Source organism: Octopus bimaculoides, chromosome 7 (assembly GCF_046866305.1).
Source record: "Octopus bimaculoides isolate indiv1 chromosome 7, ASM4686630v1, whole genome shotgun sequence".
NCBI classification, from domain to species: Eukaryota; Metazoa; Mollusca; class Cephalopoda; order Octopoda; family Octopodidae; genus Octopus; species Octopus bimaculoides.
This window is the reverse complement of record NC_142934.1, coordinates 107,077,087-107,091,534: the sequence shown is the minus strand read 5'-3', so window position 1 is coordinate 107,091,534 and position 14,448 is coordinate 107,077,087. Positions and strand designations below refer to the sequence as shown.

The following is a 14,448-nucleotide window of genomic DNA, read 5'->3' as shown; positions in this document are numbered from 1 at the left end:
TTTTATTTCTAATTCATTGAATTATATTATATACATTACAATGTAATAACTTTATCTATTATAGGCACAAGGCCTGAAATTTGGGGAGATGGGGGCTAGTCGATTACATTGACCCAAGCACTTGACTGGTACTTATTTCGTTGACTCCAAAAGCTCCAAAAAGAGGAAAGGCAAAGTTGACCTCAGCAGAATTTGAACTCAAAACATGACAGATAAAATACGACTAAGCATTTCGCCCTGGCATGCTAACGACTCTGCCAGCTCACCACTCTTACATTGCAATGTAATTACAGAAGAAATCATCATCATCATCGTTTAATGTCCGCTTTCTATGCTGGCATGGGTTGGACGGTTTGACTGAGGTCTGGCAAGCCAGTAGGCTGCACCAGGCTCAAATCTGATCTGGCGAGGTTTCTACAGCTGGATGACCTTCCTAACACCAACCACTCCAAGGGTGTAGTAGGTGCTTTTTATGTGCCACCGGCACAGGAGCCAGTCAGAAAGCACCCATTACACTCTTGGAGTGTTTGGCATTAGGAAGGGCATCCAGCCATAGAAACTATGCCAATTCAGACTGGAACCTGGTGCAGCTCTCCAGCTTACCAGTTTCAGTCAAACTGTCCAACCCATGCCAGCATGGAAAGCAGACGTTAAATGATGATGATGATGAAGTAGACTCTTTTTGTAACACACCTAAATTCTAATCAAAACTAAAGAAATAACAAGAATAACTTACCAAGATCTGCATTAGCTTTTTCTAAGGCTTTCTGACCCTCTTTAAGAACATCAATTTCATACACAGCTTCAGTTTTAACTTTTAGTTCAAATGTTTCCAATGGTTTCAGGTATCGACACTGTGTCATTTTGTCATGAAGCAATGCAACCAGTTTTTCTTCCTCTTCTTTAGAAAATGTTTCATTAGAGTTGGCTTTCAGCAAATATGCCACGGACACCTCAATCCGATCAATATTTTGAAGGCCAACAGATCGACAAATAGAAACAGCATTTGTTGAAAAGGGTGTAGAAAAGTTTAACCTGAGAACAGAAGGATTAATATTTTAAGAGAGATTTTTTAATTATATATAATCTTTTAATATTTTTTTAATTATACATTCGTTTGATTATATATAATTAAAGAATATTATATATAATTCACAAATATATATATTTAATTATATATCTCCACCTTAGAGAGGGTGGGGAAGCTTTCTGCTGTAGGGGGAGGGGCACTGGTACATTTAGACCAGTCCAAAGCATTTGATAGGGTCAACCATCAGTACTTGGCAGTGGTCCTCGAGAAGGCTGGCCTGGGTCCGACCTTCCACGGTTGGATTGCTGTTTTGTACAGCAACATCAAGTCTGTCATTAAAGCGAATGGTTTCTTTTCGAAACCATTCAGGATCGAACGCTCAATGCGTCAGATGTGTCCTCATCTCCGCTTTTGTATGTGTTGGCTCTTGAGCCATTGCTGTGAAAGTTGGAGGCACTAGGGGGCACACCGAATGATCTGTGGTGTGGAAGAGGAGCTATGGTGTATGCAGATGACATCTCCATCATCGTGGTGGATGAAGGCCAGCTTCCAGTGGTGGAAGAGGCTGTCAAAAGTTACGAGGCAGTGGCAGGAGCAAAGGTTAACAAGGACAAGTCGGTCGGTTTGCAACTCGGCACCTGAAAGGGCAAGCCGATGGCGTCCAATAACGTTGTGGGGCATTGGACAGAAGGTCCTGTTAAGCTGCTTGGAGTCTGGTTTGGCCCAGACCTCCAGATAGAGAAAAATTGGAGTGAGGTGATCAGCAAGGTGACTGCTCTAACCCAGACCTGGTCTGGGTGGGCGTTATCCTTGCTTGGAAAGATGGAGGTGGTGCAGATGTTTATAGCATTGGTTATCTCTGACCGTCGTAACTTGCCCTAATTTGTGGCTGAAGAAGTTGGAAAGAATCCTTTTTCGCTTTTAGTGGAAGCAAGGAAAGCCACTTGTGAAGCACTCTGTCTGCTGCCAGAAACCGCTAAAGGGTGGGCTAGGGATGCCTTGGCTGAAGATGCAGAAACTCGTGTTAAGGTTGAGGCACCTCTGCTTTTACAAGGATGGAGAGCCAGTGTGGTCACCGCACGTCCGGTTCTACCTTCCGCAGTTAACGTCTTTAACGGACATTGGTACATGGATCAAGCAGAAACCTAGGCTGGGGGACTGGCAATTGGAGTGCCGACAGGCACGTCAGCTACTCTCTCGGGTGGGCAATACCAGCAACAGGAGTTCCACCACGGATTTTTATAGCGGGTTGGTTGAAGTTATGTCCGAAGACACTCTGGGGGAGACCCTGGGCTACGATGATAATCAGTTGACCACCTTGTTCAGGAGAGCTTTCGGGCCGGGGTATCTGGACAATTACCAGAAATCCCTGGCTTGGCAGTGCTTCCGTGCAGCGTTACCTGTTTGTGATAAACTGCCAGAGCATGGAAGTGCTGTCTCGCTGACATGTCCGAGGTGCGGGGAGGACAGGGAAACCGTCTTGCACGCATTCGTGGAATGTCCGGAATTAACAGGACTGATAGTTTTCACAGAACAACTGTTGTCATCAATGGGAAGAGTGCAGCTATCGGCTGAATCTATCATCGAGATTGTGCCGCCTCCTTCCCTCAACAGGGAGAGGAAGGCTTGCTTTTCCTGCGTAGTAGCCATACTGAAAGAAACAGTATGGAAGACGTGTGTGAGAGGAATAGCGATAGGTACCTTTGTATCTGGCCAGGGGTTGGTTAATTTTTTTAGTTACCACCTCAGCAGTAAGATCAGGCTGGAGAAGAGGTACCTGCCACGAGAAAGATTCAAGAAAAGATGGAAGCCTATGGCAAGAAAGCTGGGAGCGATTGGCACCAGGTAAGTAGAAGTCTGAAAGAAAGCAAGGGGTCTATTCTGATGGTTAGATGCCTTTCCTTCAGGGAATCCATTGCAAGTCGCAATGAGGATTATGTCTGTAAAATTGTAATTTGTAATATGGAATTTTTAATTGTATTAATCTATCATCATAAATTTTTAATTGATTAGCAGCTACTTCACCTTTTAATGTTTGTCTGTCTTTGTTCGTACCCTCTTTGTAATGCCTTCATGCCAAATTTTATGAAATAAAGTAGCTTGGGCAACTGTCTTCTACTATAGCCTCGGGCTGACCAAAGCCTTGTGAGTGGATTTGGTAGACAGAAACTGAAAGAAGCCTGTCGTGTGTGTGTACATGCGTGCATGTGTGCGTGCGTGAGTGTGTGGGTTTCTGTGTTGGTCTCCGCAACCATCGCTTGACAACCGATGCTGGTGTGTTTACATCCCCATAACTTAGTGTTTCAGCAAAAGAGACCGATAGAATAAGTACTAGGCTTACAAAGAATAAGTCCTGGGGTTAATTTGCTCAACTGACGGTGGTGCTCCAGCATGGCTGCAGTTAAATGACTGAAACAAGTAAAAGAATAAAAGAATAAGTAATTTTAGCCGAATCAACTTAAAACAGTAAATTTACCTGGGTCCAATTTCCACAAAAAGACAATTCTCTGCATGTTCTCCAAAAAAAGATGTTTTCTTCAGACTTTTTTGACAAAATGGTTTACTTAGAATCCAAGTCAGTTTCTCTTCATCTTTCAGAGAAAATTCTAAAAGAACGAGACGTAAAAATTTTTTTAAAAATGCAACATTTCAATATTTATTGATTTTAAATGAAGCCCAATGGCTTTACAGATAAGTAACTGCACCAGTGAATATACACCACAAATATTAATGTGTAAATCTAAGGAACATATACATTGATCTACTTGTCTCACACTAGATAATAAAAGACGTGGAAAATATTGATGCAGTATGTTAATATTTTTAAACACCTTGAGGTGGTGAGCTGGCAGAATCATTAGCATGCTGGGCAAAATGCTTAGCGGCATTTTGTCCATATCTTTACATTCTGAGTTCAAATTCTTGCCTTTCATCTTTTCGGGTTCAATAAAATGAGCACCTGTTGAGCACTGGGGTTGACTTAACTCCTCCCCCAAACTTCTCACCTTGTGCCAAAATTTGAAATCAATATTTTTAGATATTTTATTTTTAAATGTCACCTTTTTCTATAACAAGGGGAAAAAATGTAAAACAGTAGAAAAATTAGCATAAACTAAGGACTTTGCTCTATCAAAACAAAAGGCAGGAATAAGGCCATATCTCAGGATGTTGGGCCTTACATGGGAGTTAAAAAATTATCAACAAAGGTCATGTTGTGTTGCACAGCAACCTAAGCTTGCATACAAAAAAGCTCTGGTTAAAGGATTGATGATAATTTATTATAGAAAAGAAAACATGTGTTTTTATAAATAAATATTTAAATATAGAACCAACCTTTTTCCTGACAAGATACATAGTAGCAGATTTCTGTCTCCAAATCTGTAAGTTTCGGAACTGATGCTTTTAGTTTCGCCAAACAAGCCTGCTGGCTATAAGCACTTAATGCATCATGTTGATAATAACAAATGATTGCCATGACTTCATGAAATAAGAAAAGTAAAATAGCTTTAATGGTTGGTAAAAAATATGCAACGCAATAACGGATATATCGTATTATGACTCTACGAAAGCTATGACATGAAGTGAGTGATGAACAAGGAGGGAAGTGCAACTGATAAGAAATACCTATAGGGAGAAGAGGTCAGGCAGCAGAGATAGAAGTGGTTCAGAAAGGAGGAGAAGATCAAAAAGTAGGGTGATGAGGTGCCTGATGTAAGAGTAGTGGGGGAGGGGGTCAGAAGATACAAAGCTACATAAGGGTAGCTATACAGTTATTTATACACACAAACACACACATACATTTACACATATATGCACATATGCATGTGTATATATATGTACATGCATAGACATACCTAAACATATATTTATGTAGGTGTGTACACACACACACACACACACACAGAGGCACACACGCACATGCATGCATGCACACACATTTACACAATTTTAATTTATGTTTGCCATGCCTGGATGGGCAGAGATATCTTCTGCACATCATGTTAACCAATGCAGTCCTTTGTTATTTCCTTTGTGAGATGAAATAACTTCAGATCTATCTACTCCTTTTTCAGACATCAAACATGGCCATCTCTCTAGTGGTAGTTAGATCCTGTATCCTCTTCTACTTACAGATACTTTAATCTTTACTAAATTTATTTTGAAGCCTCTAGATTCTTGGTTGTTTCCATGCCTGGAATTTCTTCACTAATTCTACTGTAAGAACTAGGTCATTAGCACATAGAAATTCCAACTAATGTCAGCATAGGACATTAGAAGCTAAAGGATGATGATCATCATGCTGATGATGAAATTCCTGTAGGCACCTGGTCTGATCTCACATGAAAAACTATAAAGATCAGAAAGGGATTGAGAACTGAACGCTGATGTGCCTCTACATCACGCTGAATTCACTGCCACACTTTTTATTCATCTTGCTGACTACACCTTTCAACATGTCTTGTGCAGCTCTCACAAGGCATTCATCAACTAACTTTCTCAGTGGACATCAGATCACAAAGCATGGACTTCTATAAAAGAAAACAGAGAAATGCGGGATACAGAGGCTTACACCTGGCTAGAAACTTCACCAAACATACGCATGCATGCTTGTCTGTGTGAGTGCATGACATACTTCCACTAATTCTGTCTGTGAAACTTCATTCAACAATTCTAAAACAGAAGACATTCTCAGATAAAAAGCAAAGCTTGAAATAGATTTTACTTTATTCAAGAAAAATGAACTTATCAAAAGCTCTTCTTGAAACCTTCTAAAGGCTAAATTGTTGTTTATACAAAGCATTACAAGTTTTCTAATATTCCGAAATTAACACAATTTACAAGCTTGTATGGAATTATCTCCCTTACACTACATTATTAAAGGGATGTAAAGACGGGAAAGTCAACAAATTTATATATATCATATAAAATACATCAAATACCGAAAGTCTACGCATAAAATTCATTTTCGTTTAGTCATAGGCTCTTCGAACTAAACCGTCTCCAAATTAATAGCTTTCGCCTTCTTCCTTAATCCGATACTGCAGTCTCCTGATCTACTCAATACCACTTTTCTATCAATCTCTCCCACCACCACTTATCTCACATCACTTCATTTGAATCCTCCCGAATGACTTGCCTACTGCTTAATCGATACTAATGATTTACACTCGTCAAAAACATTCTCAATAATGTTGTTAAAACAATTCAAAATAACAATCTGGTGAAATCATTTAAAGTAAGAAGGGAGAGTTTTATTGTCCATGGACGAAATTTCACCTGCATTCAAACATAAAACTGCCCCCACTCCGATGAAGCTAATAAAAACCCTTGTGAAAAACCATCAGGTTTGAGCCTTGAAACCAAAGCAGTAATTTAATATAAATTTATATACCTATTAATGTATAAAAATTTTTAATTCGTCATTTTTCTTAGCACTGGTACACCCTGAAGGGATTTTGCATACTTGCAAACGTTGTCTGGTACTAAAATTATTCTGCATTAGAGCATTGGACAAAATGCTTAATCAAATGCATGTTTTGTATGGTAGTTCATATGCCTATACACGTCTATGCTGTTCAATATATTCTACTGGCCATTATTTCTCTTAGCTTATTTCTGTTTAAATTATGCAAATTAACTCGGCCCAAAAAATGTGTTCTACTGCTTTTTCTATGATCTAAGGCCTTTGGCTACTGGAGATTGGGGTGGACAATTGTCTTGATAATGAAGGCAGAAATGAGCCAGAAACACGTGTCCACGACTGTCTCTTTATATGGATCTTTTGAATCCTATATAGATCCCTTTATATCCAAACAATAAGCCTGTCTTTTTCTGTCATGCATGTCAACTTTGGAGAATTCTTGATTCGGTGTTGGTCTTTATTGCCATTTGATAATTATGACATATCCTCAAGAGGCAGAAATAATTTTAATAAGTCGTGCATTTATGTTGTATGGCATTTGAAATATCTGTATCTGTTTGTTATATAACATATTTATCCCAGAAAACATTTTATAAAAGGAGTAAAGTGGAATTATATACTTTCGAGCATTCCATACAGATTTGTTCCCCTTCTAAGAAAGTCACAATATTTTGTACGAGGAAAGAATAAATTCTCTTCTGAGTTCATATAACGCTGGGGTTAAATTTGCCTTCACCGTTGCAGGGTCGATAAAATTAAGTACCAGTCGAGTACTGAGCTGGTTTAGTATCCCAATAATGCATTCAATGTGAACAGACGACGTCCAGTTAAAAATACTCGGATAGAGTTTTGAAATAGCTATCACAATTACATAGTCAATGAAGCGGACACGGAATTTAGGGACAAAATGTATAAAATTGAAATTTTCAGGAAAAAAATTTTCTTTCAGAATCGCAATCCTAGCTATACAAAACACGGAATACTAAAAATTAAAAAGAAATGATCACCACTACCACCACCAAATTTGTATTTACTACCTCCGGTTTATGTGTGTGTCATGATAAATGCTGGCGGTTATTCAAATTACTATAAGGTATCCTAAAATAGAAACCGTGAACCATTCAGTCTAATATAATGAATACTGTTTAACAGTAATAAACTCGAAAGAAGCCGCTAGGAAATAAGTACTAATATTCGGAAAATTCTTCGCAATCTTCATATTACGGCTGCAGAAAAAACAAAACTAGAATAACAATAAAATGAAAACCTGAACGTCGCGAAATTGAACAAAGAAACAAACAACATTTCCAATATATTTAATAATGTTCCCTTTTTAGCGCGAAATATGCATTTAACAAGAATAGTATTTATCCAATATAGTATTGACTCGGTTAGATTCTAGATCCAGTACAAGAACTTTGCAAGAATTTAGTGGAATCACTGCAATATATTGAATCGAACAACGGAATGCATATTAAATATAAATTGTATCAAATTACATAATATACACTTAAACATGATTTGACATGTGCAAGACTCAAGAAAACGGTAGCTAAAAACCGATTCATTTCTTTGGTTAGCGCGATGCACATAATCTGCCAAAATACTGGGCCGATTAATACGGTTTGGTCAGACTAATGAGCAGTAAAAGACAAGATTGGATAAAGTAAATGAGCTTAGACATTATTACAGACAGCACTCAAAGAGGCAAGCTTGCAGAATCGTTAGCGCGCCGGCAAAATGCTCAAAGACGTTTCTTCCGATTCTTTACAATGTCAGTTCGAAACCCACCGAGGTCGACTTAGCTTTTCATCTTTTGGAGGTCGATAAAAATAAGTAACCATTAAGCACTGGAGTTGACGTCGACTAACAGCTTCGTCAAGATTTCAGACCTTGTGCCTAGAGCAGAAACAGTTCCAAGACGTTTTCTTTTGAGTTCACGGTCGTAAAATAAAGCATCTGCAATTTACGGATGATACAACTCTTTATGTTCAGAATGCATGTAACTGTGCAACAATTCCACGTTTACATATTTATTACCTCGGTGAGCCTTTGTAAGTGTTAGATATTCGAAATAAGATAAACAAAACAAGTTTGTTTTGTAATCTAAGTATTCGAATATATCATGTGGAAATCCTACTTTCCAAAGCATATTCCACATGATTTTCCCACGTAATGTAATTTTTAAGTGTTTCAATGTTATTCAGTTTTAATTAACTCAACTGGCTCTATATTTCCTGTCCCAAATGTAATTTTTAACTCAACTGGCTCTATATTTCCTGTCCCAAATGTAATTTTTAACTCAACTGGCTCTATATTTCTTGTCCCAAATGTAATTTTTAACTCAACTGGCTCTATATTTCCTGTCCCAAGTGTAATTTTTAACTCAACTGGCTCTATATTTCTTGTCCCAAATGTAATTTTTAACTCAACTGGCTCTATATTTCTTGTCCCAAATAAGTTCTTAGTTTACCAAGCTTACAGACTTACAAACCATACGTAATACTTTCGACCGTACAAAATAAAACGTCTTTCGATGATGATCCAAAGGAATACACACATTACACAGAGAAAAATTCATATTGATTACGCATAAACAAAGGGAAAATATAATCCTCTCGTCAAAGATAATCCTCAAAATGAATAGAAAACGAAAGATTTAATTAATTAACTCCTCGAAAATACACGTGGTTTTAAAGGCGCCAAGTTCAAAATATATTCCTTTAGGTAAAATTGTCGTTCAGATTATCAGAAATCATACATAAAATTAGAATATAATTTTAATTACATTTTCCAAAAGGTACTAATAATTTTCAAAACAAAAATATAAGCATGGAAAACGAAGTAATATAAATATAGCAGCATTGAAATTAATAACATAATTATACTCACCTCCAACCACATAAACTCAGCAAACACAAGTTAACTCCCTTGCTCTATGACTGAGGCCAGTTTGGTTTCATTCCACTCTTCTAGTTTTAATAACCACCTCAGAAATTTTAAGTTCATTGGACATATTTTATACAATATAACCCGATCTTGACATTGTGAGCTAATTTGACAATCTAACGAAATGATCGTCATTAACTTACTTATGCAGATGATAAAACTCTTTAAGCTAAATACTTCCTGCTCTGATAAACAGAGACCTACAGATCCAGGGAAAAAAACGTTACTAAATTTCTTTCGTTCAACTGCGTCAAAACATAGCCACTACACATAAGAAACACAACTGCGAGAGTACTACATATCCATTGTTGCAAACAGTATCTGTTATACTCTCTGTAAATGGGTGACTACGTCTACAAAAGTTGGTTTTAGCTGTTGTACAAATATTCTAGGTCACATCCCACAAAAACCCAACATAAATTTTAAGTTCATTGGACACCTTTTTTTTTTTTAATACGATATTTCCCATCTTGGCATTATTAGCCAATTTGACAATCTAACGAAATGATCATTATTAATTTACTTAGACAGGTTTCACTACTCTTTCAACTCTGACATAACAATGGTGCTACTACTGTGCAGTGGAACACTGCCAGTGTCATTCTGTTCAAAAAGGGTGACCGCACATCGTGTGTCAACTATCGTCCAGTCAGTCTTACTACCTGCATTGCCAAACTGATAGAACCTTGTGTCATAGGTTGGTGTTCTGCCAAGCAAGATCTTTCTTGGCTTGACCACCACCTGCACAACACCTTATTTTCCTGTCTCCTGACTTTCATCTATGTTTGTGCTTTAAGGCTTCCACTTTACATGGCAACTCAATTTGACTTGTCTTTATTAGTCAAAAGACACCTTTTGCTGTTTTTGTTGTTTGTATTTGTAATTGTGTAACGTTTTCTTTGTTTTCTCGTTTTTTTTTTTCCTTTTGTCTGTGTTGTCACACATATTCGCTTGCTTTCTTCCAAAAATTTAATGCCTTTAGCTTAGATTTTTGGGGCCCACCAATTTTGAACAGTCTCAAATGCAACAGGCCAAAACTGTAATGATGATCAGAAGCTTGACTGATGAAAGAAAGCCATGAATGTTCCATCCATGTTTTCCTGTTCATCTCTGTATCGTCTATCTGTCAGTATGTTTTTATTGTTGTCTGTTATGTTCTTATTCTGTATTTTTAGATTTATATACATATACATATATATAAATAGATAGATAAACACATATGAGTCTTCTTTCAGTTTTCACTACTAAATTCACTCACAAGGCTTTGTATTGGCTTGAGGCTATAATAGACGCTTGCCAAAGGTGTTACAAATGGGGACAGAACCCTTTCACAGTTGGGAAATCATAGAGTTATGTATTGGTTAACTTTGAAATCTGAAAACTAAAGTATTTATTTGAGGTGGGGTTCGGTTACAAATATTTATTTAAAAAGCATTAATTGTATAATCTGTACAATACCCTCAAGCTCTTAACTGGTCCTTATTTTATTGACCTCAGAAGGCTTTCTTTTGTTTTAATAGATTAGTCAAGCAAAGGGACGAAAGGCAAAGTCAACCAATCTTGGCAGAATTTGAGCTCAGAACATGAAGACAGAAGAAATACTGCTAAGCATTTTGTCCAGCATGCTAACAATTCTGCCAGGATAATTATAAGTTTATGGGGAGGGGGTAAGTCAATTATATTGCCCCCAGAAGGATGAAAGGCTAAGTCAACCTTGGTGGTATTTGAATATAATAATCTTTTCCACTATTGACAGAAGACTTGGAATTTTGTCAGAGGGGGACCGTCAACCACATCAACCCCCATACTTGACTGGTTCTTATTTCACCAACCCGGAAAGGACGAAAGATCAAGTTGACCTCGGCAATTCTTCCCAGCATGTTACCAATTCTGCCAGCTCATCACCTTAATAATAATGGTAATACTGGCTTCTGATCTGGTGGAAGTGCCAGCAGTTTTGAGAGGAGGAGCGGGTTCGTTGATACCACAGCTTCCAGTACCTGACTGGTAATTTATTTTATCAACCACAAAATCATGAAAGACAAAGCTGACCATCTTTTCAGAATAGGTAAAATGAATACGGCTCAAATACTGGGGTGATTTGGTATCACCCAAAACACCCCACTTCAAAATTGCTGGGTTTGTACCTTAATCAGAAAAATAATAATAATGATGATGATGATGATGATGATGATGATTTTAAATTTTGTCACAGGGCCAGCAATTTCAGGGAAGTGAGTAAGTTGATTGCCTTGATCCCAGAGATCAACTGGTACATATTTTAACAACCCCGAAAGGATGAAAGGCAAAGTCAACCATGGTGGGATTTGAACACAGAATGTGAAGATGTATGAAATACTGCTAAGCATTTTGCCTGGCACATTAACAATTCTGCCAGCACATCACCTTAATAATAATAACCCTTTCTGCTATAGGCACAAGGCCAGAAATCTGAGGGGAGGACCAAGTCGATTACACTGACTCCCAGTGTGTAACTGGTATTCATTTCATCAAATGTGAATGGATGAAAGGCAAATTCAACCTTGACAGAATTTGAACTCAGAATGTAAGGACAGATGAAGCACCATTAAGTATTTTGCAGTAACAACTCTGCCAGCTCACCACCTTACTACTATACTATTATTATTATTATTATTATTATTAATAATAATAATAATCCTTTCTACTAAAGGTACAAGGGCTGAAATTTGGTGGGGAAGGGACTAGTCAATTACATCAACCCCAGTATTTCACTGGTACTAAATTTATCAATCCCTGTAAGGATGAAAGGCAAAGTCGACCTCAGCGGCATTTGAACTCATAATATAGCGATGGCCGAAATATCGCTAAGCATTTCACCCGGTGTGCTAACGATTCTGCCAGCTCGCCACTTTTTTAAATAATAATAATAATAATAATGGTCTCAAATTTTGGCACAGGGCCAGCAGTTTTTGAAAGGAGTGGTGAGTTGATTATACTGGTCAACAAATCTTGAAAAGTTGTGCTTCTTAAATGAGATTAGGTAATTCTTATGTATTTTCATGTCTTGAATCCAAAATATCACCTTGAAAAATGCTTATTAGCTCTAGGCTTAAAGATACATGACATGTAATATTTGATTACTTTATTACAACATACAATATGTGTCATTATGCTTAAAGCTCTAGTCTGTACCTACTCTTTGCCTTTTTGCTTGACGCTTATTGAGGGCTGAAGAATAATCTCATGCTAATGTCCAGCAAGCATCATTTTGCTAAATTTGCCCTGGTATCGCTTGTCCATGACTGAAATATCTTGGTGAAACCCTTGACCATGTTCGTCACTAACTGCTTCACAGTTCGCTGGGAAAAAGTCTAAATGTGAGTCCAAAACGTTAATTTAACGTGACATGTTACATCCCATGTTCTTGTAAGTCTTGATGAGGTTTTCCACCAATTCTTCAGAGTTTCCTTCCCTTCTATATCCGAGAAATCCCTTCGCCACTTACTTGAATGCTTCCCAAGCATCTTTCTCCTCCTCATGAAGAGCTGATTCAAAGTCACCATCTTTAAGAAGCTCTCGAATCTGAGGACCAATGAAGACTCCCTCTTTTATCTTAGCATCACTCAGTGGAGGAGAATTTTGATGCTAAATACTTGAATCCCTGACCGGATTTGTCCATAGCTTTTACAAAATTTTTCATGAGCCCCAGTTTTATGTGTAGTGGTGGTAGCAAAATTTTGTTTGGTTCAGTGAGAGGTGGATGTTGAACATTTTTCATCCCAGGCTTCAATAATTGACAAGGTGGTCAGTCTCTCCTGATAGACTGGGAACCCCTTGCATGGCTGTCCCATTCACACGGAAAGCAACAGTACTTGGTGCAATCCCATCACAAAAGCAACAAACTTTAAGTCATCACAGAGCTGCCATTGATGTTCACTACATTTTATGCATTGCAGCATAGGCCAGAGGAACTGAAGGTTCACTATTGCCATTATGCAACAAGACACCTTTCAGACAAGTGTTTCATGAATCTATGAACAGCCTTCAGTGACTGGGTTTGTATTCAATATCAAGTGTTTCCATCAAACCATTAATATTGTTGCAGGCCAATAAATCACTTCCCATTATGAAGGAATTGCTGACAGTCATGAAATTTTGAAATCTTCACATCAGCTATTAGTAGATTCCACTGTTGAAGACGAGAGCTTAGCAGCTTTGCCTTATTCTCAGGTAGTTATAGATCCTTGACAAGGTCAGGGAGTTCCACTTGTGTTAGGAGATGTGGTCTAAGGAAGGATGTTTCATCAAAATTTGGGTCACTTTGTAATCCAACACTGTCATACATCTCTGCTTCCTCCTCACCACTAACTTCATCTGACTTGAAGAATATCGAAGTTGGTGCATCAGGAACAGATAGACCTATAGACCTTCTCCACGTACAACTGGGTGAATAGCTAATGGAATGTTTGGATATTCAGTGGACTCTGTTTTTTTTTTTCTCCTTTGACAAGCCCTTTTTTACTGGAGGTATCATGCAGAAATAAAAGTTGTTGGTATGGTCTGTTGGCTCCTGCCATGTCATCAGCTCCACAAAAGACATTCCTTTCTTCTTCTTATTCAACCATTGCTGAAGGCAATTAGCACATGTGAGGAGCCCACTTCTTATCTCAGTCATCAATCTTGCATCCAAAATATAGGTGATATGCCTTTCTAACCATAGCAGTTATACGGGGCTTCTGCGATGCAAAGGTCATCTAACAACAAATGTAGCAGAAGTTGTCTGCCTTATTTACACAAGTGCAAGGCATTTTAAAGAAGAAAACAATAAACAATTAGCAGATAAACAGAAAATTCGTTCATAAATCTATCATTATAATACAGAGCATGACACCTTAGCAGATGTGTTTATATCATTCAGTAGAAAAATAAAATGAATATAAAATGCCTCACATGCATATTAATAGCTTGCTCAATGAATATTTATTATAAGTTTAAAAATGTTTGACTAGGAAAATCACTTCCCTTTCACCTCAGTATATAAACTTTGCACAGCATAATCACCTCC

General features: G+C 37.8%; 1 protein-coding gene across 6 annotated transcripts in view; it reads right to left on the bottom strand.

Annotated features, from left to right (window-relative positions):
• The window catches only part of LOC106879080 (phosphoribosylformylglycinamidine synthase), a 42,813-nt gene extending 33,442 nt beyond the window's left edge, over window positions 1-9,371 (bottom strand). For 2 of the 6 annotated variants that reach the window (XM_089355773.1, XM_089355777.1), the window contains exons 1-4: window positions 9,345-9,371; window positions 4,364-4,507; window positions 3,507-3,636; window positions 737-1,035 (exon numbers count right to left, since the gene is read on the bottom strand). In XM_089355773.1, coding sequence (XP_089211899.1) covers window positions 737-1,035; window positions 3,507-3,636; window positions 4,364-4,505 — 571 coding nt within the window. In that variant the 5' untranslated portion in view covers window positions 4,506-4,507; window positions 9,345-9,371. Of the gene's footprint in view, window positions 1-736; window positions 1,036-3,506; window positions 3,637-4,363; window positions 4,508-5,970; window positions 6,119-9,012; window positions 9,134-9,344 lie in introns of those variants that run through there. The other 4 variants (XM_089355778.1, XM_089355774.1, XM_089355779.1 and 1 more) reach the window with 4 other exon arrangements.
• Window positions 9,372-14,448: the final 5,077 nt, after the last annotated feature.